Source organism: Trachurus japonicus, chromosome 5 (genome assembly GCF_045865225.1).
Source record: "Trachurus japonicus isolate A0001 chromosome 5, Traja_1.0".
NCBI lineage: Eukaryota > Metazoa > Chordata > Actinopteri > Carangiformes > Carangidae > Trachurus > Trachurus japonicus.
The window spans coordinates 13,371,408-13,395,223 of record NC_140911.1 but is presented as its reverse complement, the minus strand read 5'-3'; the positions used below and the strand labels follow the sequence as shown (position 1 = coordinate 13,395,223).

Here is a 23,816-nt window from a genome sequence, read left to right as displayed (position 1 = left end):
GCGCCGCAGGTTGGTGGGGGTTGGATTGATTGGGGGGGTGGGCAGGGTGTGGGTGGCACTGGACAGGTGCACTCTGTTAGTGGTTTGAGAAGCTGCTGACTTGCATGTTGAGTTTTAAAAGTGCAATTACCTTAAAGCTGAAAATTGAGTTGAAGAGTCGGTTGCGTAACTGTAGATTTATATTAGTTTTTAGTTCCACTTGTCGTAAATGAGGAAATGTGGAAGTATCTGTCTGTTTGCACATGTTGACACTCGTCGAGAAACGCAGAAATATAGTAATCCGGTGTTTACCAAACAAGAGGGAGGCAGGTTTTACACACTCCCTCTTGTCGTCGTTTGGCATCTCAGACGTTCGGGCTGATATCTCATGTTTGCTTCGCACACCCGTCTCCCTATCTGAGAAGGTCTGTGGGCCCCCAGGATGTGAACTTTTGGCTGGAGTGATCTGGTGAGGTGGAGCAGGACTGAAGGGAAGTGGTGTGTGTTTGTGTGTGTGTGTGTGTGTGGAGGGAGGGCAGGAGTGGGGAGGGGTGTTAACACTTCAGGATCTTAAGGCTTCAGATGAGGAGCGTCTGTTTTCTGTCTCTTACAGCCTCACCGCCGTTCCTTTCTCTCATTCCCTTTTCACTGTCATTATCACTTCTTTTCTATCTCTTGTGCAGTAGGTACAGTCAGTGGGACGTGTACATGTAGTTTGAGCCGCGGCTTGCTTTGTTTGAAGCCGTGGCAGAACAACAAAACAGCTCTGAGCAAGAAAATCTTGTAAAATGTAACTCTGGCTCCTCTGCTCTTCATTTTTGGGATTGCAACTAGTGATTGGATTCATTTAAATATTATTGAATTTATATAAAACATGCTCTGCGCATGGACTGATATCCTATCGTACACATTAGTAAAATTAGGAAGGAATCATTTCCATGCACTCATTTCCATAACCGTATGCCAATAGCTGATATTTTGTCTTCATGTGAAGTTTAAACAAAATGTTCAATTTGATCATTTTCATGCCACGAAAATAGGAAAAACGGCCAACACGTGCTTACATCTTCTGCCTGGAATACTTTTCCCAGACCAACATTTGAATAAAGGGAGACCTACATTTAACCTCCTCCATTCACCTTAAGTGGTTTCTTCAGACAGTTTATTATTTAGCATGTACAATAGAAATGTAATAAATCGAAAGTACATCCCAGTGTCCCCTCCTGCAGTTATTCTTTTTCCACCGAGTCTGGAAAAAGCAGCTGTAAATGTCATCATTACAGTTAGACTGGTTTGTACTTCTCTTCACTCTGAGAGTCTGTTTAACAGCCCTTGCACCTCTGGTTCAGACAATCACCCCCACATTTGGGAAACAGAGACTTGGAGAAGATTGAAGTGGAGGATTCGTGTTGCTGCTGTTTATCTGGAGTGCATTCTCTGCATAGTCAGGTCCTCTCCAGCAGCCCCCCCCCTCTCTCAGCTGCATGCTCCAGATGTAGGATCAGCCCTGAAATCTTCCAAATGGTTGTGTAATTAATGTTAATGTGGCAAAATCAGCCTAATTATTGGCACAAGTTTCCAATGTGATTTTGATTGCATCACTAATGCAGAAATCCCCATGGCAGCTTATGGGATTAGTATGTCTTGGTGTTTAAAGCTCTTTTAAAGTGCAATAGAGTCAAATACAGCGTGTGTGTGTGCATTATGCTCAATTTTCTGCACATTTGGACCAGCCATTGCTTTTAATATATTTATCACGAGCGCATGCTAATCAGAAAATAAGAATGTAAAATGTAGGAAAATAAACTTAAAGAAGTCTGACAAGAAAACGTTATGTAGATTATCATCATATGGGTTTATCTGTGCAGTGATGCTGCCTGTGGTGTGTGTAGGCCAATTTATTCAGACCCAATGACATCCAACTTCAGATGCCCAAAACATGTTTCTCTGTTGGTCTCATACTGGACTTGATTTGAATTTTATGAACCCATGTAAGGGAGAGAAGAACACATCATGCGAACACTCAGTTTCTTGTAATTCTCCCTTTGCCGTAAATGCTTTGGTTTGTATTGCCTTAGTTTCAGCCATGGAGGTTGTTTTGTTTAATCCACTTTTTATGGAAGTGTTAAGAATAAACAAGTGGATTCATGAGTTGGACCCGCGGAAAGGTCGTGTGCAGATTTATGCTGGGATGAAAATAGGGAATCTAATAGTTCCCTTGACTGCATTTATTGCTTACTTAAAAAAAAAGTAATTTCTTTATATCAGCATCAAGCTGAAAATTGCCATGTATTAGTATTAGGCTTGGTAAGCTTCTAATTCTGTGGCATTTACAGCCGGCTGTGTTTCCATGCATTTATAACACTTTGATTCTTAAGAGCTCCTTTAATCGCTTATGCCTAGCTTGGAACATAATAAACAACTCGCTGTAGCGAAAGTGCCACATGGGGGAGATTTCTAGCAAGAAAGTTAAACGCTTCTGTCACTGGCAGTTTTGTTGCTGTGTTTTTCATGCACTGTAAGTACCGTAATCTACTCTCTGAGCTTGGCTGCTGTAGTTAAAAACAGTGACAGGCAGAATAGATGCAAGGCAGCGTGAAAATGAAAAATTATCGTGCCCTACAAAGACGTCACAACGGAGACCGAGGCAGAGACATAAGGCGACGGCGTGCTTGTGCCTTTTCCTGTTGATTGAGATCACAGGATGTGTCAATGGCTCCTAAACACCCTCACCTGGCCGCCGTCTGCTTTCCCTATCTGATGCTCTGCTCCCGTGGCCGCATCAGCTGCTATCAGAGCAAGCTGGCAGATTGCCTGCCTCCGTATTGTCTTTCTAAACAGGTTGCATGGTTAAATACGTGCCTTATGCTGAGCACTGTTGTCACACAATAGAGCAGCATTCTCATTCTCTATTGCATCTCCGTCCGCCTTTATGTGAATTATCTTCTGTCGAGGTATTGCACTGATGATGTTATCACTGATGTGTTATCCTGAAGCTACTTAAAATATACTTTTTGGAAAAGAAAAATGCATTTGGCAAGTTTCAATCTATTTTTCTATCAGCATCAAACAGACGTGTCCTTTTTTTTTCTTCTTTCTGGGATATATTGATGGATGTATAAACTCTGGTCTGCCTAGGAGAGTGAGGAACTTTGATAATGTCAGCCTGCTACCAGGTGCAGACGGCTTACGTGACACAGATTGACTGAGGCGACAGAAGTAAGCAAACTCCATCCGCCGATGAGTTGTCTTACAGCAAGATGAAAAGAAAATCACAAAAGTGTTTCTCACTGTCAAAAACTGTCAAAGCTTTCTGTTTTGTTTTTTTGTTTTAGCTCCGGCCTTGTGTGTCTGCCTCAGAGAAGATGAAACAGAGTTAATAACTTGGATTGATTTGTTGTCTTCACAGCAAAATGACTATACAGAGTTTTTTTCTTTTTGTTAACCCAGGCCAGCATCTGTCAGACTGTGAAACAATATACTGTACTCTAACTATAACATATGTACATACTGCCCCTGACCCAAAACAATATCATAAATTTATATATCAAGGCCTCTTGTTTATGGTTTCCTGTTTGACTAGTGAAGGTCTATGACTATGTAAGGAAATTCAAAAAAGTTCCTACAAGCCGCAGTGATTCTTATTTGGATAGTTTTGACTTTGTTGCAATCATTTCATGTCATGGTAAATATCACTTTGGCAGTCCCTTTGCGTTCTCCGTTTATTTTAGAAAACAAATCCCTTTTAGGGATAAAGCACCTGGTGGGGCTACTTAATGGAATGGCTTCAGCCCTATGCAAATAAACAGCTTGCATTTTTGGTGTGAGATTAGGAATGAGGCTGAGAGAGAGCGAGAGAGAGAGAGAGCTGGAGAGAGGTGGGTAAAAACCAAACAAAGAAAGTCAACATGTGGAGAGGACAGAAGTGGAGGAGTTGCACGTTCTCTTCTGCCTCACACTGGTGTTGACTGTATGTATGATACGTCTATAGAAACGTATTTGAACATCTGCACGTAGTGAGCTATTAACCAGGGTAAGACTCACTGGTTTCTTCAGCTTCACATTGAGATATTGCTTCTTTTTTTTTTGAATAGTTGACCAGTGAGTCAGTATTAGTTATTCATAAGAACTGGAAAATATCTTTGTTTTCCGCACTTGCAGATAAACAAACCTGAAAAAGATATGGTGGCTACCAGTGCCAAAGTAAAGGGAGTGAACAGGATGGAGAAGAAGTGACGAGTGAAACTTGAAGCAGAATGAGTGCTGCATTTCTTTTAAATAGCTCAGTATGTTGTTGGAATTAGTTAGAAATGGAGAGACTGTCCTGTAAAAGAGTCCATGGGTGGTCTGTACAGACAGCTTGTTGAGCCGTGGTTATGCGTCATTCCTTCGCTCCTCATGACAGCAGCTAAAGGTGATGTTGTATATAGAGTGACTAAGTCTGTGATGAAATACCGGAAACATGCAACCTACAGTACCCGGTCCTATACAGTATATGTAGGTCTTTGCCCTTTTTGTTTTAAAGTATTTAAAATTAAATAATAATATCTCTGTTGTTTCATTCAACCACAAGTTTGCCCACTGCTTTGATTCACATCATGTGTTGTTAACATTTGGGTTCCCACTCATTTTCTGTTCTGAATGTTAAAATGTTTTGAATATACTGAGTCAGAGTTTAAGAGGATGCCGAACTAAGTTCACACAATTGCAGTTAAATCTTAAAAAATTCAACACGCACCAGCGTCACAACCCATCTTAATACTGGAAAAGAGGCAAATGTGATCAAAAACAAAAGTCTCCCCATTTTTTTTTTTTTTTTTTAAGTTTAACTCATTGTGAAAAATTCCAATTTACTCCCCCCACTACAAGTCAGTGGTGATTCTACTGTAATTTCACTGGACATTCGCTCTAAATGCTGGTATGACCACCTCACCTGTAGTTTTACTGTAAGTATGAATCTTGGCAATATTAGAACCACCCAGCAGCTCTGAGAATTTGATGTGCCTTTTTCACAAGATCACTTGTGTTTCAGTGGAGGCAACAACAGTGTTTGGATGTTCTCATTGACATTATATTTCAGTTTCTTGATGATTGATTTTTACCAGCTCCCTGTCTAAGTCCAGTGTCTGTGGCAGATGGTGGATCAGTGTGGAGGGGGGAAAGCAGAACTGGAGAGGAAAATACGCGTTTTCAAATTCAGCAGCCATAGTGTGGACGTGGCCCGGGAAAGGGTATTTCTGCTGAAATGTGGGGTTATTTATGTAATCAAATGAAGGTGGAGGCATTTTTTAAACTGATATTTATTTACAGTTTTTCTCTCTTTTTTTGCTCTGGTTTTAGCCTTGGCTCCTGTGTTGTTTTCATAAACAAAGTCTCTCTGGCTGGCTAGAAAAAACACAGGGCTGCTCAGTGCACTGAAAACAGGAATGACAAACACCATTAGCTGAAAAATTTCCATCTCATTGCAACTATGTTATTGTTTACTTTACCATATACGTCCTAATATGGTTACCTCCCTGTCAAAGCGGCCCGGAGCACAGCCGAGGGGCCCTCGCAGGGAGACGCTTTCAGCTGCCACTTAGACAATAAGAAACAAATGTCACAGCTCGGCAAAATAGCCTGGCTTTCACAGCCTTACAGCACTTGGCCTTCCATGCTGCTTGGCTCAGGCTCCTGTGTGATATTTATCTACTCTGCACTGTTAGATGCCCTCACAATGTACCCCCACCTCTCTCTCCTCTCCTCCTCTCCTTGTCTTCTTTCTGTCTTTCTTTATTTGTCTGTATCTCTCCATCGATCTCTGTCCCCGTCCTGGTGTTAGCCATGTATAGGCTGACTGATGGGCCTCTGTTTGCTGTGTTAAGTTATTTATCAGGGGGTGGGGTGATGTGTTTGGAGTGGCTGTTGTCCTCCTCCCTGTGGCTGAGCGGAGGCCAGTTCAGCTGCAGGTCACGCCCTGGCCTGAAGTCCATGTTGCATATGAACTGGAAACATTTTGGCAATGCTCAGAAACCTTTTATGATACTTGGATGAAATCATCCCACCAGAAAACCCTGGGATACTGGAGAGGAAATGTAGCCTTCTGGAGGCTGGGCCTTCTTTATTTAAATGGTTTCGAGTTTATTGTTGTAAATAGGATCCAATGTGTTGTTTCTTTATGCAGATAGATTGAACCCTAGAAAGTGCATGGAAGAGGTTTGTTTAAAACAAGCAGAAGTGGATAGTTGTACACGAGCAAATCAAAGTAAAATGTCATCAAAATCTCCAAACTGGACATTACTCAAATTGCCAATCATGTTGGAGTATCCTCCGTGGATTTTCGGTATATAGGCTATTAGGCATTAGGGTCAGGCAACCTCACCGCAGGTTAGTCTGGAAGCAGGTGGAAATAAGGTTCTTTCAGATGCATGGGCTTTCTTTTTCCCAGTTGGTGGAGGATGATGGCAGCCTCACCTCAATCCTAAAATCCTCACGTTTATGATATTTGCCCAGTATTATCTGTGCCTGTGGATGAATGGGAGGACAGAGCATGAGGAATGTAGAAGGTCAGACTGCGTGATTTACACAGTACAGAGCCAGAGAATCCTTGGGAAAATACTTGGGCTGGGATCAAACAGACATCATGTGATATGTTCTTAACACTGACCTTTACATCCATGCATTTTACTGCTCCCCTCTGGCAAATGATGCACTTAATGTAAAACAATTTGTACTTTAACATTTTAAGAATAAATACAAGTTAAAGAAAACATTATTTTTTAAATAATCTGCACTTTGAAAGATTCCTCATGTCAGACTGATGCACACATAGAGCTGATGATATTTTCCCCATGATTTTTTTTTTCTTTACAAAATGCTACAGACCTGGTGAGTCAGTAGTGCTGATGTTGCTAAATTAAAGCTGTGGTGTCAAAATGTCACTGTGTTGAATATGCACAGACACCCACTGTAAAATCAGCCTCTTATTCTGAATTCCTGGAAAAGATTTGAGACCCAGGGTTTTCGTCTGATTGGCAAAATGCCACCGACGAAATACTGAGACTGACTCACAGTGACTTTGGTTACTGCGAGGAGTCGTTACAAAAGGAGCTGTGAGTAAGTGGTCAAATAATTAGCTATTGATTGACAATTTCAATGATAAAACCCTGTTTTGCACATTTAGTTTTGCCCGTAGTTCAGACTAACACACGGTTAAGTATCCCCCCAGGCCTATACCTATAATTTCCACTCCATTGCAGTTATATTTTGTTGATGATCTAATGGTTCTGACCTTTTGTTTTTTTTCCCCATCTGAAGAGAAAGGCTCTGCGCTCTTTGACGGTAATGAACTTTGTGAAAGGCTTGTTTACTGGCTTCAAGGTCAGTTTCTGAGAAGGGCAGCAGGTTTCCTTGTAAACATATTTACAGCCAAAGATGTGTAAACACACTAAATGTATACAGGTGCAGCACGGGTGATACTGGCAGATTTTCATTTTTTTCCCTCTTTGCCCCCCCCCTCTCCCCCCCACCTCGACCTTTCCCCTGTGACACAGACATACAGGCTGTTGTGTGCATATGTGGTTTTATTCTGGAAGCACTTTAAAGTAATGCGTGCACCAACAAAAAAAGCAAAATATATAAAAAAAGAAGTACTCTTAGAAAGCATAATGATGTGCCTACTCACAATATAAAGCAGAGTGGGGAGAGAAGGAGAGGCAGATAGGGAGGCAAACGCAGGACTAGTGGGGGTATTAAATATGAATTAATGGAATGTTGCTCAGGCACATCTCTGGGTGTAGTCTAGTGTTGAAAAATAAAATTTATGTTGCCAGCTACTAGCCGTGAAGGTGCATTTGGACTTAGTATCCTTTAATTAGAAGTGAGATATTAGCATTTCATAGGGCTTTATGCTGGGTGAGGGGATCGGCCGGCCACCGCGCCTTCATTAGCCAGCTTCTCTGTGTAATGAGTGCCGTCATTAGCTGATGGAGTGGATTTGCCCTCGCTCTACCTTGAAAGGCACATCTTTTACATACTTGCAAGAAATAAGGCCTTTTAATGGATTTCTTAATGAATAAAATAAGATGCCACTTCTTTAAAATTTGACGAGTGCATTTCTGATAATGTACACCACGAGCTGCAGCCTTTTTCTTTTTTGTTAATAATTAGCAAAGGGGGAAAAAAAAAATAGAGTAAAGCTGGTGATGATGGTGGAGTGGTGGAAAACAAACGCTGTTCGTCGAGACGTTTTGCAAAAGAACAAAAAGTCCATCATAAAATGTGAAATATATCAATAATATGTGGACGATAGAAGTTGAAAGATCAAAAGGACTGACTTTCATTCGTATGCACATGACATGAGGTGTGTGTGATCTCTGTCAGAGGTCTGAGGAAGTGCTCTCTGAGCTGCGGTGCGAGATGTTAAAACTCACCATGTTTATCAGGGAAAAAGGCAGGACAGCTATTGGATAAACCTGACTGCAAATTATATGTGCGTCTGTGCACATTCAACAACAGTCAAGACAGTCAGAGTCGGAGGTGTTTTTGTGTGATATGGAAGTCTCCCTAAGCCTTTGGCTGCGGCTCCATTCTCAGAATCAGCCGTGAAGTGATTAGTATTTTATTGATGAGCTCCTGAAGTGGCAAGTGTGGGAAATTGGATCTTTGATCTCCTGGAGTTTGGGAAATATATCCTGAGTGTGTGTAGCTCTCCAGGTAAAACACCCCCCATCCTACCACCATCACTACAATACACACACACACATACATGCACACGCTCACATGCACACATGCGCACATGCGCACATGCGCACATCTGCACACACACACACACATACAAAGACAGACAGACATGTCGTTCGCGAGGGATTTTCCACCCCTTCTCCAAAACACATATTTGTTTTGGATGTTTTCACTGAGAGTCTACATGGTGATTACAGATGTTCATTAACAAAATTGGGTATTTGTTTTAAACTTTAACCAATCACTTTGATATGCTAATTACAGTGTAATTTAATTTGAGCCCTGTAATGATGATGCTGTTATTATGGACATAAATGATGCAGTTAAGCTGAGAGTAATCTCATTTGCATACTGTACATGCCAGTAAATTAAGCCCTTTCCTGCGTTGCTTCAGCTTTAATTTTCCACTCCTTTTCACACAGCATCCCTCAGCCCCTGTGCCTAATAGCAGGCCAGTTTGTTTGATGTGGAGAGCCGCTGCCTCACACTAAATCTAGTCACAATATGTAATACATAAAGGCTCTCATTATAACTCTAAGTGCTCTTTTAAGAACTTGGTATTAATAAGCTGGCAAGCTATTCGTGCTTTGTAGTGATACACAAAAACAGTTTTTTCCTCTCGCCATAATCATCTTCAGCATTCCTTAATCTGCATCTGAGAAATAAAAATCTATCGTGGCTGTAATAACGATGTACCTGGAAATAGTTAAAGACCCCCTCATCATATTGTATATGTCCTCTGCTATGTGTTGATCAGAGATATCTTCAAAGAGGTGATTGCATTTTGATATCCCTCCTTTGAAAAAAAGATGAAGGGCATTGGGATGTGCGATTTAACTAAGATTTTTTACCCCTTCACAAAAAACTAATTGAAAAATGCGGCCTTATTGTATGTTTAGAGCAAATAATTTGGCTTCTTTTCTTTGTACAAATGCTTTTTGATGTCTGTATAAAAGAGGCATATTTCTGACAGAGGGACACGGCCGGCCTTGATAAAAGCTCCTGTGTCTTCATTAGAGAAGCAGCACCTCGTGGCGTCTGATTGTGTGATGTTTGCAGTGAGAAGGTAAACATGTTTGTCATACAGGGGTGTATTTATACTGATCAAACACGTGTGATGGGCCATGGTGAATGTTAAGGACTTTTGGCTCACGGCGAAGCTCAGCAGCTCTGTGAACGTATAGCCCTGCAATGGTCTAAACTTGCCCCCCTCCCCTTTTCTCCTGTGTCCCCTTCTTACAGAGTCCGACTTCCCTTTGCATTTTGAAGGTGTGTTAAGGGGAGGGGGTGGTTTATGGACTTTAACACTGACAGTACAATTGCCCTTCACTGAGAATGCTCCCTCCATTTTGCCCCATAAAGAATATTATTTTTCTGCCAGCCAATTTTCTCTGTTAGTCTCTAATTGGCTACATAAATCTCGGCCGTTGAGGGTGAGAAATGTTGCAGTGTCACACAGTGTAATCTTCACCCTTATTTACCAATTCATTAAGATTCATTGATGCAGGATCGGTGAGAGGAAATGACAACATAAATCAGGCCTCCAACATAATGACCCTAATCAGTTGGGAATTGCAGAAAATGTCATGATGAACTATGTCCTTGTATTAGTGCCACTGTACATTGTCATTGTGCTGCTTTATGAGTGGGACGCATCCTCCTGACACGGGCTGTATTTAACAAAAAAGAGTTGTTAAAACCTGATTCCATTAAAACGCAGAAATTCATGTAAGGTCTTTTGGTGTTTAGCCCTTCGCCCTTTATCTTCAGTTTAACTGCTTAATGGAAGGCACAGACTCCCTTCCTTTTTAACCCTCTCTGTCCTCTCCCAGGGAGGCTGGGGGCTTTTAAAATAATAACATGCTTCTTCGGCTTGAACGACCCCGGTATCATATCGAGGAAGAATTGCTCCTTCGCAGGCAGCAGGAGGGGGTCACTGGGTAAGACCACTCCCATCACTGTCACAGTGGCAGTGAATCAGATGCCTGATATCAAACCAATATCAGTAAATTGTTAAGCAGCGACAGTTTTTTGCAGGACACCACTGAAATAAAATAGCCCATTGCATTACCATGCCATTGTTTGTGTGTAAAGGTTAATGACTGTCCGGAGAATCAATAGCTTAACTTAATCTCACTCTGAGTAACTCTAAACAAAAGAAGTGGGAGACCTACACCTGCTGTGTGTTTTTGTCTGCAGAGAAACATTTACTAGCACTAAGATGCATTTAAATAGCAGGGGTTGTGTGGGGTTGTGTGGGGTTGTGTGGGGTTGTGTGGCGCCGAGTGGCGCAGGTGGCCCCGGTTCGAATCCCGCATCGGGCAGCCCTTTCCTGCGTGTCATTCCCCCTCTCTCCCCCTGTCTCTCTCGACTGTACTATCAAATAAAGGCATGAAAAAGCCCAAAAATATATACCCTACCGTTTGCTCCAGTTATCGTGCATGTTAACAGTGAGAAGATGTACCATAATACTTGATACCATATAATGCAATACCACATTTGATGACTTACTCAACAATAATTAGTGGCTCTGTGTGTAGAGCTGCGGTTTACCACAGAACTACAAAGCTTTTTCTCACCCCCCCTCCAAAAAAAGTAAGGAAATAAAAAATGTTGTCAGCTCACAGAGGAAGCGTGCACTCTGGTGAGCTGACACCCCCTCAGAAGACAGCAGTTCTAATAATATTGTCCTCTCTCTTTGCGTTAGCGCACAATATTAATTAGACAAGTTCGTTAAGGCTAACCTTGGTTTTCCCAGGAAAATGCATCTGACACATTTCCTTTGCATTGCCATTCCCCTGGGAGCAGCCCTTACATGAATTCCAGTAGAAATGATTAAAAATATATGACACGCTTTAAGTAATGTTAAAACAATAAGAGCTTTTTCAGCTCCCTCAGGATGCTGATAGATTGAAGTTGTGTTTTTCTCTGGGTGTGCCCGTTTGACAGGTCTAATTGGTAAGATGAGCTTGAGGGGGAGCGATGCCTTCTCCTCTCCGTGGCATCGAACCTGTGGTCAGGAAAAGAGGCCTCCCCTCCGTCTCCTGGTGTCTGTCCTCTCGGTGTAGTGTTAATGGGCATGAGCCACATGTGTGTGAGATTATCAAAGTCAAATGAAGGAGAGTCGCTGAGAAAATGTGTGGCGAACCACTCCTAAAAGAGGCTCCACATCCCAGAATTACTATTCCATTCATGTACAACCAGATTTAAACTCATTAGACTTCTCTATTTACTTAGTCTCTATCGGCCCTAGTTGTACTAAAAATACCGTGGCCTGCCTTACTTTGGCACATTCCGTCATTGTCTGTGCACAGCAGGCCTTTACTCTGAGGTGCCTCTCGGATGGCTCCACGCAAAGGAGACAAACTGGTTTGTATATTTTCTGAAATTATGGATCTACTCAGCTTCTCCATTGGAGTCTGCCTTCCAGCACCCGTCTTATTGATAATTTATTTGAGCTTGTAGCGTGATAATAGGCTGATATTCATATGAATCATCGTACTCTCCGCCGCAAAGATGTCGAGCCCCTTTCCCCTCCGCACGTGGTGTAGTAATAGGTTTGGATCTAGATTTCATGCTCGGGAACAGTCGTCACAATGTGTTATAAATATGTGTTTTGCACCTTGCTCATATTTTATGCCTTTCTCATGTGGGGGGTAACTGTTTTTTTTAAAGAGCTAAATGAAACCAGTGGGGGAAGTGGAGGCAGAAAACTATGGATTCTGGGTAAGGAAGCCTCAGTGGATGACTTCAGCTCAGCAGATGGCATGTTGTTGTATGCATGAAAAATTCATAGTCAAGGTGACATGCAGCTCAGAAGTCCCCACACTACAGCACCTACCTTGTTATTTTCAATCGCTACTCAATCTTTTTGGACAATGAAATGTTTGATCCAGCAAATGGAGAAAGTCATGATCACAAAAATGAAGTAATCAAATCCTTGCACTTTGATCTACGATAGAAAACACTTCTGTCTGTTCAATTTCACCTAATCCGTTTTTTTTTTTTTTTTGGTCGTTGTTTTTCCACTACCATACCCTGATGTTGTGAGTGCCAGCTCTTGGAGCCCTCAGACATCCTTTGTTATTTCCACGAACCCAGTTACTGAATAATTGAATAAGGTAAATGTTTAACATGTTTTTACAAGTTCCTTGCTGTGCTGTTGTGAAGAGCCACTGTTTGTTGGGTCTGGAAGAAACACTTGGTTGCTTTGCTTGACAATGATGCGCTTCCATAGGAGACCACCTTGCTGTTCTGCCCCCACCACCACCACCACCACCACTGCCCACCTCCCACCTCCCACCCCCACTCTGCCCATCTTGTTCTCATTCATCGTGGCTCGCTAGCAGCTGCAACACACCAACTTAATGCGTCTTCAAATGTCAGGAAAAGAATGACTTTTTGTTTATCTTGACTTCTGCTTTGCTGTTTATTCTAGGAGACGCTGCATTTGCATCGACCTTGATTCCCCAAAGCCTGAAACCCCCCACACCCCACCCCCCGCCTCTTTTCTCCCCTCCTCCCAAAACCTGTTTACACTCTGCCTGCCCCTAGTGTCACCTAGGAAATCGCCTGATCATTCCACCTGGTTAATATTAAATGGCTCCTGCAAGGAGATGTGTTTGTTCATAAACACAAACCCCCGGTCCTCCTGTTTACTGTAGCCATGGCAGCAATCACTTATTAAACAAACAGCTGCTTTTGTTTGCCAGCGTGAGTGGTCTACTTCTAACCCGAACAAGGTCCCTGGGAAGAAGTTAGAAAATGCTCTTGTGCCTTGCGTGGTGCAGAGATGTGGGGTTTTGCGATGGAGGTGTTACTTGCAGGGGAGTGGGGGGGTGTGTGCGCCCGTACTATATTGTCACAGTAGTCCGGAGATATGCTTTGCTTATCTGTGACTTGGTTGAAGTGGCTGACAAGATTACATGGTTGTTTGGTCTGACTGTGAAGTCTCTTTTGGCAGTATGTCATCCCACGCTGTTAGTTCCTCTCAGTAGAGAAAAAGCGGCCAGAGGATTGCAGCAAGAGCATCGGCGATTGATTGAGGTGGCTCTGATTTGCAAAAAAAAAGTCCCTGTTTTCTGCAGAGAATACAAGGGAGGGCGTGGGACTACAGTTTTGGAAAGGTTGCTTGGATCCAGCCCAATTTCTGTGTCTGTTGTTTCCAAGAGACGCAGAGTAGTTTGTTATCGGTGATGCGGGCTGTGATAATGGATTATTTAACATACAGCTTGTGTCTTTAGACTTTTCCCTAGAATCACGAGCCAAAATACAGCAAAACATAAGACTCTTAACAAACCTTGAGAAGCATTCTGTTGTTGCACCTTTGGTACGTACGCACTGATGTGTTGTCTAGTCTAGCAACCAAGCCGAACCTAAACAGCTCTAAAGTGAACCTCTCCCCATTGTCTCCTCCTTTGTGTGTCTTTATCTCCCACCCAAGAAATGTTGTGCTTTTGTTGTGTGCTTGTGTAAACAAGGGTTGTGTGAGAACTCGGTGAGTCGAAGCAGGTGGCCGCTGAGGCTTTACTGTCATGAGCATTAAAGAAAAACAGAACATGGAGAAGGGTCAGAGCACAGCTGCGCGGGCCGACCCTACCTTGAATCGACTGCTGACTTGTTTGAGCTGTTGAATTCTAGGCAAGCATGACAGGGGGACAGGCATTATGTTTCCACTGAGGGGAGGAGGGGGGACGAGCAGGAGCAGGACTGATGAGCTCTGGCCGCCGGCTGTTCTTAACCTTCAACCTGTCTGGTCAGGTGGGAGACACATGAGACTCTTGTTTGTACTGTACTCCTCATATTTGAGGCAGGGAAAACAAAACAAACTGTAAACAAACAGAAACCCTGACCTTTTTTATTATCCAGTGTTTGTTCCAAACACTTGTTTTGTTTTGCAAGCAACTCGCCCCAAAGAACAGAGAGGCATCTAATAATCAACAGCACTGCCAGTTCTTTTTCTACAAACTGGTGTTGCCTTGTTTTGCTCTCCTGGAATTTCCATTATTTTGATTCTGTCTTTGAAAAAACTTTTCCAGTTTAGAAAAAAAAAAAGTGGACACGCTCCATTATTAATAACCTTTTTTTTTTCTCATGTCTTCTGTTTTGTCCTTTTATATATAGAAATGTTTGTGTTTGGAGCATGAATACGTATGTTCGTAACCCCAGTAACTACACCCCTTTTAGCAGGACACTTGACCCATAATTACAGCTGAATTTGTGCATGTCGTATAAATGGAACGGATGGAAAAAACTTGGAGCTTTTTGACTCATCACAGACGAGGCTATCCCCTGAGCACAACGAAAATAAATAGATAGATAAACAAACGCAGGCCAAGTCACGTGGCTGAGTTACCCGGGCCCCAGCTGATGACGGTGTCCCTGCCTCAGTGCTTCACAGATTAACATTGTTATCAGCACAACTCTCTAATAAGGCTCTTTCCTATCTGCTTGATATTTATGATGGATAATGCCCATTTTCCATTTTCTTTTTTCCTCCAATTTTTTCGCTCATGATATTGCAGCTTTGAATTATTCTGTGGTAAAATTAATGAGAAAGTAGATTTATGGGTTTCATTTGTTTGTCAATTCGAAAATTAATTGGGTGTTAATTTTAGCCATCCCCTCATCAGTGCCGGTTCCAAGCATGCGCGCATTACTTTGCATTCATTGTAGCTATTCTCTCCTTTATTGTGGGTCACTAGTTTTGCATACATTAAAATAGCCCTGCGGCTCATTCTCTTGATTACTTTTGGAGATGCCATGCATTTGGAAATTTACGCCTTTCCGTTATAATTATGAAAATTTTGCATGGAATGACAGTGCATGTATAATAGCCATTACTTTTACCCTTTTATGTAGCTTTGGGGAGAAAAAAAAAGAAAGCAGGCCCCCTTTTTGTGTGTGTGGAAAAATGTCTTTTATTTGAAAAATAAGTGGGGGTGAATAACGTCAGCACATGGTTTATTTCAAATGGCATTTAATTTCGCCCAAGAATGTGCATTTCTAATTGGTGTCTCAGAAGGGGAGTTGGTGCAAGCAAGGGCCTGTAGATGGAGTTGTGGCTGGCTCCATCCCATCCCACAGTATTCTTCTTGCTCACTCCTTGTTTAGAAAATCCCATTATGGAGGGAGCCTGTGCCAGACTGGAGGGGTGAGCCGGGTCAACATCTGTCTGGAGGGAGGGGGGGTGCCGGGGGGGCGGTCCTAGCCCCAGCCCAGAGAACAGGGCCTGTAGGCCGGGCCCAAGCTGCTCAGACAGGCCCCTGAGTGTGGGGGCGTAGTGACACACAACTGAACCGGCACAGGCCACAGTGTCAGATGACTCACTCGGTTATGCTTCTTGCAAGGAGGGCTTCTACAGGAGAGGAGATGTAAACCGTGGTGCACTTTGGGTTTGATTTTCGCTCTGGTGCCGTTTTAGCTCACTGTAACCCAACAACTGCTACCGATGATACTGACCTGAGAGAGACTATCCCCGAGACCAGTGCTGCGTACAGTGCTGTTTATTTTTTAATAATCCCCTGTCTAGATTATTATCTCACCTATGGTCTGTAAATATTCTTTCGTGCCAACTTGTCAACCTCAATTTCCTATCTGTCAGCCTGAGTGTGTGTCCCCATGGTGTCTGGGTGTGAGTCTGCATCTTGTTTAGATCAGGATCTCCAGAGACAGTGTGTCCGTGTAGTTGAGCACATATTAACTCGTATTGGCCTTCCTATTACACGCCTTAAATGCAACACCATAAATCTGCATTTAGTTCCATTTTCACCTTCTTTCATGATGAGGCCCACTGTTTTAAAGGCATTTATTCTGCTTCATATAAATAATTAATCAGCCAAGTTAATTCGCTTCTGCCCGACTTGGTCAGCTTCATTAACCACCCTGGAATTGGGAGGCTAGACGCAGTGCACCAGTGAGGCCTGTGACCAACGCACAATAGCTGTAAATCATTCCACTGATTTGAGGAATACAGGCACTGATATGCACCGGTGTCACTGACACTCATCCCCAGAAAGGCAGAGGGGAGGTGGGAGGGAGGGAGAAGGGGGTAGGCGAGGCGGCATGTCTGTCTGGCTTTTGTGTGTCCAAACACAGAACGGAGAATGTAAAAATGTAAGCAAATAACAGTGCATTCACATTTAACACTGATTTTACTGTCACATTTTTACATAAAGAACAAAGCCTGCTGATATTTGTTTGTTTTCCTTCAGAGTAGGACTAAGTTATGAAATACGTTTTCCCAACAAGTCAAAGGGGTTTATTTATATTCAGACCTGTATTTTGGTGTTAATTGAGCACCCCTGAAGGATTTGACTGTTTTCGCTTGGCCTCAGATTGGCTGTTTCTCATGGAGATCCTTTGGCAGGCCTCTCCTAGTCGCCCTGTTTCCCATTAAAAAGCCATTCTACCGTGGTTCTTCTGGGAGCCATGCAAGTAAATATATCCATTTCCATAGAAAGTGTTTTGTTTTGGAGGTCCAGTGTTTTCTTGGGCTCCTCTGCTCTCACTCAACTCAGGTTGGGTTCCTCTCCGATGTGTGCTGGACCCCAACCCCACCACCGCACCGCTGCATATACCCCACAATGGAGAACACAAACAAAACCTGAGTCCTACTCATTTTTCTCCAGCCCAGTAAGGACTTGTCATCTGCAAAGGATCTGCACCGGAAAAGACAAAACAAAGGAGCAGTTCATTACTCTGCGGAGAAGCAGTCTGTGAGAGCATGTGCGTGTGTGTTTGCCTCATTGCATATGCTACATGCAAACAAACAAGACACAGGGAAGCACAAACCAACAGGGAAACCTGCAATAAAAGTGAAATTGTGTGGGAAGCATATGACAGATGTTTATAGTTTGGCCCAGAGTTGAAATGCGACCTCATTGCTGTGTGTTTTAACAGCTGTTTCTCTCCGTCTCTGTCCCTGTTTTCTCTCTTTCTGTGTCTTCTCTCAGGTTTTTAAGTCATGATGCAAGAATCTGGGACGGAGGCGATGAGCAATGGACCAGCCAGTCAAAATGGGGGAGCGAGCATGGAGGGCGGGTCCAGGGAGGGACGACCCAAGAGCGCCACGCCGTCAATGGAGGTGACTGCAGCTGACCTGCTGCATCTCCAACAGCACCAGGTAGACCAGTCCCCCTTTCACACCTGTCTTCACTTTATTAAGCCATGTCAACAGCAGGCCCGATCCCCCCCCTGAAAGTGCCCCTTAATATTTAATTTCATCTCAAAGTACATCTAGTACATAAACACATTATTATTATTATTTATGTATATTGAGGCCCTCTTTGAATATTTAAAGAAGGGGAAGTGCTCTCTCTGTGTGATTGTGTTTGGTTATGAGTGTGTTTATCGTAGCATGCAGCATCTGCATTTTGGTGAAATATTTATAATGGTGTTCTGACATATTTTAAGTATGTAGGTGCTACAGGATTGTGTAGACACTATGACATCCAATGAGATGACAGCATTTTCCTCTGGCTCATTGTAAACACACCTCACACTCACAACTAATGCCACAGTCTGCTGTGTTAGCCAATGAGATGTGGAGGTGCACGTCGGCGTTAGCGTCAGCAAAGCCCAAAACATTTTCACCATCTCCGACTTGAGGCAAACAGACAAGCTTTTTCTGTTGGTGTCAGCATTATGTGTGGCACACGACAGTGTGTTTAAGGAAACAACATTGAAAAGATCAGTGTGTCTTCTGCTATCTCGGTCTATCCGACAGGACGACCAGGGTTGTTGTCAGGAGCTGTTTGGTGATGATGCACAGGCTGCGTGCCGCTGTCTGTTGTCACAGCACATCCATCACTGGGGGCCAACAATGCTACAGCATATAACAGGAAGCTGCGGCATGGGGGACATGGTGTTGTAACGTATAGAGCTAAGGAGTAATTTAGTATCATCATTCATCATCTTTCATGATATCAGATCATCACATCACATGATCTGATATTGCGATCCACAATTGTGATGTTTTTTTACTATGAGGTATAAAAGATTGATTAGATTTTGCAAAGATATTGTATTGACATGTGAACTGATCAGTAGGGCAGTGCAGTATATGTTTCATCGTAGTATGTAGATCATTTATTTGCCCTACACAGGCATCACAAGTGATTACTTTTACGTTGTGATTAGTCATGTCTTTTAATTATTTCCCCATTACCCTTATTAAATTGTACAGTAGAACAATGTGTGAGTAATTTGTAGAGGAGCAAACAAACAATACAGGCCAAATGTGATTTTTAGTTGTCGTGCGTGTGCTGTGGAACAGGATGCATCTGTTAATCGCATTTGGCAGGGTATTAATGGGAGCGTGTTGGAATAAACACCAAAGAAGAAGTGTTAGCAAACCAGTAAGTAGAAGGGACATGTCGCTGTGCTTCCTGCTCCTCAGTCTCAATGTTAGGCCTTTAAGGCCTTTCCAGATCTGCTCCTCACCCCGACTCCCCCTGCTCCAGACCCCGCTCCCAGACCTCACCTCCAACCCATCTTTTTTCCAGCACAGAATGAGCATGTCGTCAGTGAGAAAATCACAGCCATACTGAATTCATTACTGCAGTAGTCACACAAAACCATGGATAAAATTTCAATAACTGCAGGCCACAGTTGAGTAAACAGTTGCACTGAAACTTAATTCCTGTTGACTTTTCCTTCATTCTTTGCCAGGGGCACATTCTGATTCGCTCTGCAAAGACAACAGGGTTACAACTTTGATGAATGTGAGGCAGGGGAGAGGGAGGGAGAGAGAGGGAGCGAGAGAAAAGTGTCATGGATGTGCACTTGACACCAAGAAGGGATGGAAATAAAGCCCCCCCTGCTAGAATAGAGCTAGTCGTCCAAGCATGGTCCCTGTTTTCTAGTCATCCAGAAAGAGCTATTACTCTCCAGGATCTGCCCTGGCATTTAAAAGGAAGGGAAAACGAGCAACTTTCTCTTTCCTATTTCAGTGGATTACAGTCACGTTTTCTGCCCTCTGCTTTCTGCTGCGACAAATAGCAAACGCTTTTTGCTTTATGCCTTTTGAACAAATCCACTGGTTAATTTCTGTGGCCTGCAGTTGGAGTTGAAACAGAGGGAGGTGTATTAATTGTTGTGTGTGATAAATGGCGCGTGGATGTGGACGGAGGACGAGATGTCTCACTCTGAGCTCCTGACACTGGGCTTTGATAGGCTACTTACCAGGGTAGTGTTACTGGGAAGGCAGGCAGGCAGTCTTTTTATTCTCCCATTAGACTAACCCGGGATTTTCACTCATGCACCATGAACCATGTTAATTGTCCCCAGGGCATTACGATCTTCGCTCAATTACTTGATAACTTTTTACTTTTGTGGCATTTCACAGTCTTTTCTTTTAAGTTTTATTTGCAGCTCGCATTAATGCAGCTCTAACTGACACACTGAGGGTTTCTTTTCTTTTTTTTTACCCTTTGTTCTTCTCAAAACATCCAAGATGCTATTACCTCTTTAGGTGAAGCAAAAATCAATCTAGAATCTTCTCAGACTCAAATGTCTGAGAGTCCCCTGAGTGAGCGGGAACAACAAACCTGGCAGTGGCATATCATTTATTCTTATTAGGGAACATAACTATGAAAGACAGTGCTCATTAATAAAGATGGGGGATGAAATAATTGTAATCTGTTTGATCATCTTGATTCTGACAGGGGAATTCATCTTGTAGACTAGTCAGATTTGGGGGAAGTGGACCATAAGCTTGATTTAAGCATCTCTATTAGTAAGTCAAATACTGTTTGTTAAGAGCTGAGAATTAAAAAAAAAAAAAAAAAGCCTCCTGTCCTCTGAGTTCACTGTTTGAGGAACTCCAATGATATCTGTTGTGTTGTAATAGCTGGACGTTTGGGTGTGTTTGTAACTGTTGTTGTGCATCTTGTTGTTTTCCAGGCAGTGCTTAATTGTTTGCCGGTGCTTCTGCATAATATATGAATATACCTCCTATTTTTAGAACATGAATATGATATTTTTTTCAGAGCATGCTATATGTGTTTGCCCCAGAATCTGAGCATCTGTGTTTTTGTTTGTGTTGCAGAAGTTGTGGTTTTAACGTTATCCACATGAGGAAATGAAGATACTGTAGGAGAGGAGAAAGAATACAAAAAAAAAAAAAAATAGCACCATTGAGCTTTTGCAATAACCTGTTTTGTGATATGTGATTTAAATGGTTGCGCAACAGGAACTGTGTGTTGTGCAGCTGTAGTAGTCAAGTAAACACAGTGACAATAATGTTGTTTAGGACTTTGTGTCTGTTCTGAAGCTGTTGTTTGACTCCCTGCACAGATTTCCTGTGATGTGTGGTAACATTCAGCATTTCTACGTTTAAAACATCTCCCATTTTAACTGTGTGAGCCATTCCCTTCACTCCATACTTGGTTGAACTGATGCTTGTGATATTAATATCCTACCCCTTAGATGAGCCCCTTTAATCAAGTGGAACTGTACAAATACTTCCTGACAGTATCATGAAGAAAGGTTTTGTTATTTATCACCCAATTATGGATATATCCTTAATTCTCCTCTGCCTGTGTGGTTTGCGGTGTCGGTCATGTTGCGTGTGCAGAGAGGAGAGAGTGACACGCATCGCAGTGGCCACAGAAAGAGCTGAGCGGACACAGGTCTTCTTGTTTGCATAATGCAGGGCTTACACGGTCCCCGGTGGAGGCTTGAGAAGGTAGAAATGCACGTCTCAGCCAGCGTCGGCCAGCTCTGCTTCTGCCAAGCTTCAGGAGGAAGTGCAAGATGATAAGCCTCACTATCACAGAACACTCACACAGACACACATGGCATACACATAGAAACATGTACATGCTCATAGAGAATAGAGGCCCAAAGGCTAAGGCCCGGCGGTGCAGGGCCTGCTGCTTTTTTGGCGTCCCGTCCACATCGCGGGCTAATGGTCAGACTGAGAGAGTTAACAGCGCCAGGTCAGAGTGGAGGCCAGAGAGCATTTGCTGCCTCAGATCTCTGCTAATCGCATGTACGCCGCTGCTGAGCCGAGGGCAAGAGGGAGAGAGTGCTATGCCTGGATTGAAATACATACAGTGTTATGGTGTTTCACAAGAACAACGCAGCCTTATCGCCGCACTTTTGAATTGAATTCCTGCCAGTATCTCTGTATTCTCTCTGCTACAGAATTCTATAATATCTGTGCAGTGCGGTGCTGAATATTTGACATGTGTGATAAAGGCTCCTTTGCTCTGGGTGCTTTTTGACCAATAGCTGTATTGCATTATCCTACTGAATTTCTGCTTCCTTCCTGAGCCTTGTCATCTTAGTCCTGCACCGTGCAAGTGTGCATCCACAAAGCCCCCAACAGTCTCACTGTGCACACTCCTCCATCTCTAGGAGGCTCTCAGGTATCTTCATGTATAGTGTTCATATTGTCACAGGAGGCCAAGCACCGGCTCCAACTTATTGGAAAATCTGGCGGAGTGGATAACATCAGTGTTATGACACTGCATATTGCCCTAAATTGCGTTATTGGTAAAATGATAGTGCTCGTCCAATTTGAATAATTTTATGGAATCCCTCACAGAACAGTTTAATTATGTTATCACACAACTGGCAACATCTGTCTTTATACCACAGCACATGACAGTTTTATTACAGGCTGAATTTCTTTGCTGGTTCTGGCAATTGATGTGTGATCTGATTAATAATCACACAGATGGAGGTGAAAATTGAACAGTGATACGCTGCTATGTCGAAAAAAGGGGAAATAATTATTAAAGTTTAAAAAAAAAAAAAAACAGCCTGTGCCAGTAGAAATATCACAAATATTTTACTGAAGCTTGAGCTTATTTCACTTGAAGCATATTGCTTTTTTTAAACACAGTAGCTTTTTTTATCTGGAAAAAAAATCTGTTTAGTCTAGGTGCAACTTTTCAAATCCTTTTGTCACCCAGTTTTGTTAGTGAGGTTTTGGGAGGTAAACCACCCAGCACCTCTCTTTTGTCTTAGAGATGTCTCTAAGACAGCCAGCCTATGAACTCATCCATTTTGTTGAGTCTACCTCCAGCCACCGCTCCCCGACTGGGAAGAGATGAAGCACGTTTGGCATCTGTGCAGAAACCCGTGGTTTAAAATAGTTGACTGTTGCTCAGGTCGACATCCTGTTTACACACCCTGCTTATGTGGGCAGCAGGAGGGGGATCACAGGAGTTGTTTGACATTGTGGTAATCAGAATGGACACACACACACAGGAACACAAGCACACACCCGCACACACTCCTCTCACATCATAGATTTCATGTCATCACAGCGCAGTGGAGAAGAACCAGAAGGTGAGTTTGCATTGGAGTGATTTCATTATTACCGACTTTAAACATGTCAGTCCCTACCTGAGATTATACTGTAGGTGTCTGTTTCTTTTCTTTAAATGTACACACAAAATAATCCTTGTGCACGAGTGTCAATAGTTTCCATCAGTTTAGCTGATACAGCAGCCACACCCACTTGACAGGATTACTTCATATGTAGTTCTGTCTATTATGATTTTAGCAAAATCTAAAATATTGTCAATACAGATAATAAAAGCAAATACTAGATGTAAAGATCAACTTTATGTATAGAGCAAGCAAGTCAACAAACAGCCCTATGTCCTTCATTAGGTTAGCTGATTGAGGAGACAGCCACACTGGGGTGGATGAATCTGAAAATGCTATTTATATGTAGTGTATGTCAGCGTGCATTCTCACTAGTGTCTTTGTGATGTTCACAATGTGAAGGTAATTTGTGAAGACATCCATCTGCATTTAAATACTAAAACAAAATACAGAAATCTCTTTGTCTCTGTCCTTTTGGCAAACAACAAAATTGTGCCTTACGTATTGGGTTAGTTAGTTATTAAGTGTTCTCACTCCCAAAATGTCTGTTCTTGTCATCACACAACTGAGCAAATATTTGATTATGGCTCATAAATGCTTCAAGCTATTAACCAAGGTTAAAAGTGACTAATTTCCTGCTGAACCTCTGTTTTATGCAACTATCTTTTTTGACAACACTGAATACATATAAATGTGTCCTGTGTTGTGTTTTTGACTGCTTTGGCATTCAAAGTGAGAAGTTATAGAGAGAGTTAGAGGAGATAAACATTTGT

General features: G+C 42.6%; 1 protein-coding gene across 25 annotated transcripts in view; it reads left to right on the top strand.

The window, feature by feature from the left end:
- foxp1b (forkhead box P1b) overlaps positions 1-23,816 on the top strand; it is a 149,116-nt gene that overhangs the window by 50,486 nt on the left and 74,814 nt on the right. For 24 of the 25 annotated variants that reach the window (XR_015035839.1, XM_085776425.1, XM_085776419.1 and 21 more), the window contains one exon: positions 17,655-17,824. Coding sequence is in view for 24 of the 25 variants with exons in the window: in XM_085776425.1 (XP_085632551.1) it covers positions 17,666-17,824 (159 nt within the window). In the remaining variant the exon portion in view is untranslated. Of the gene's footprint in view, positions 1-50; positions 449-17,654; positions 17,825-23,816 lie in introns of those variants that run through there. The other variant, XM_085776423.1, reaches the window with a different exon arrangement.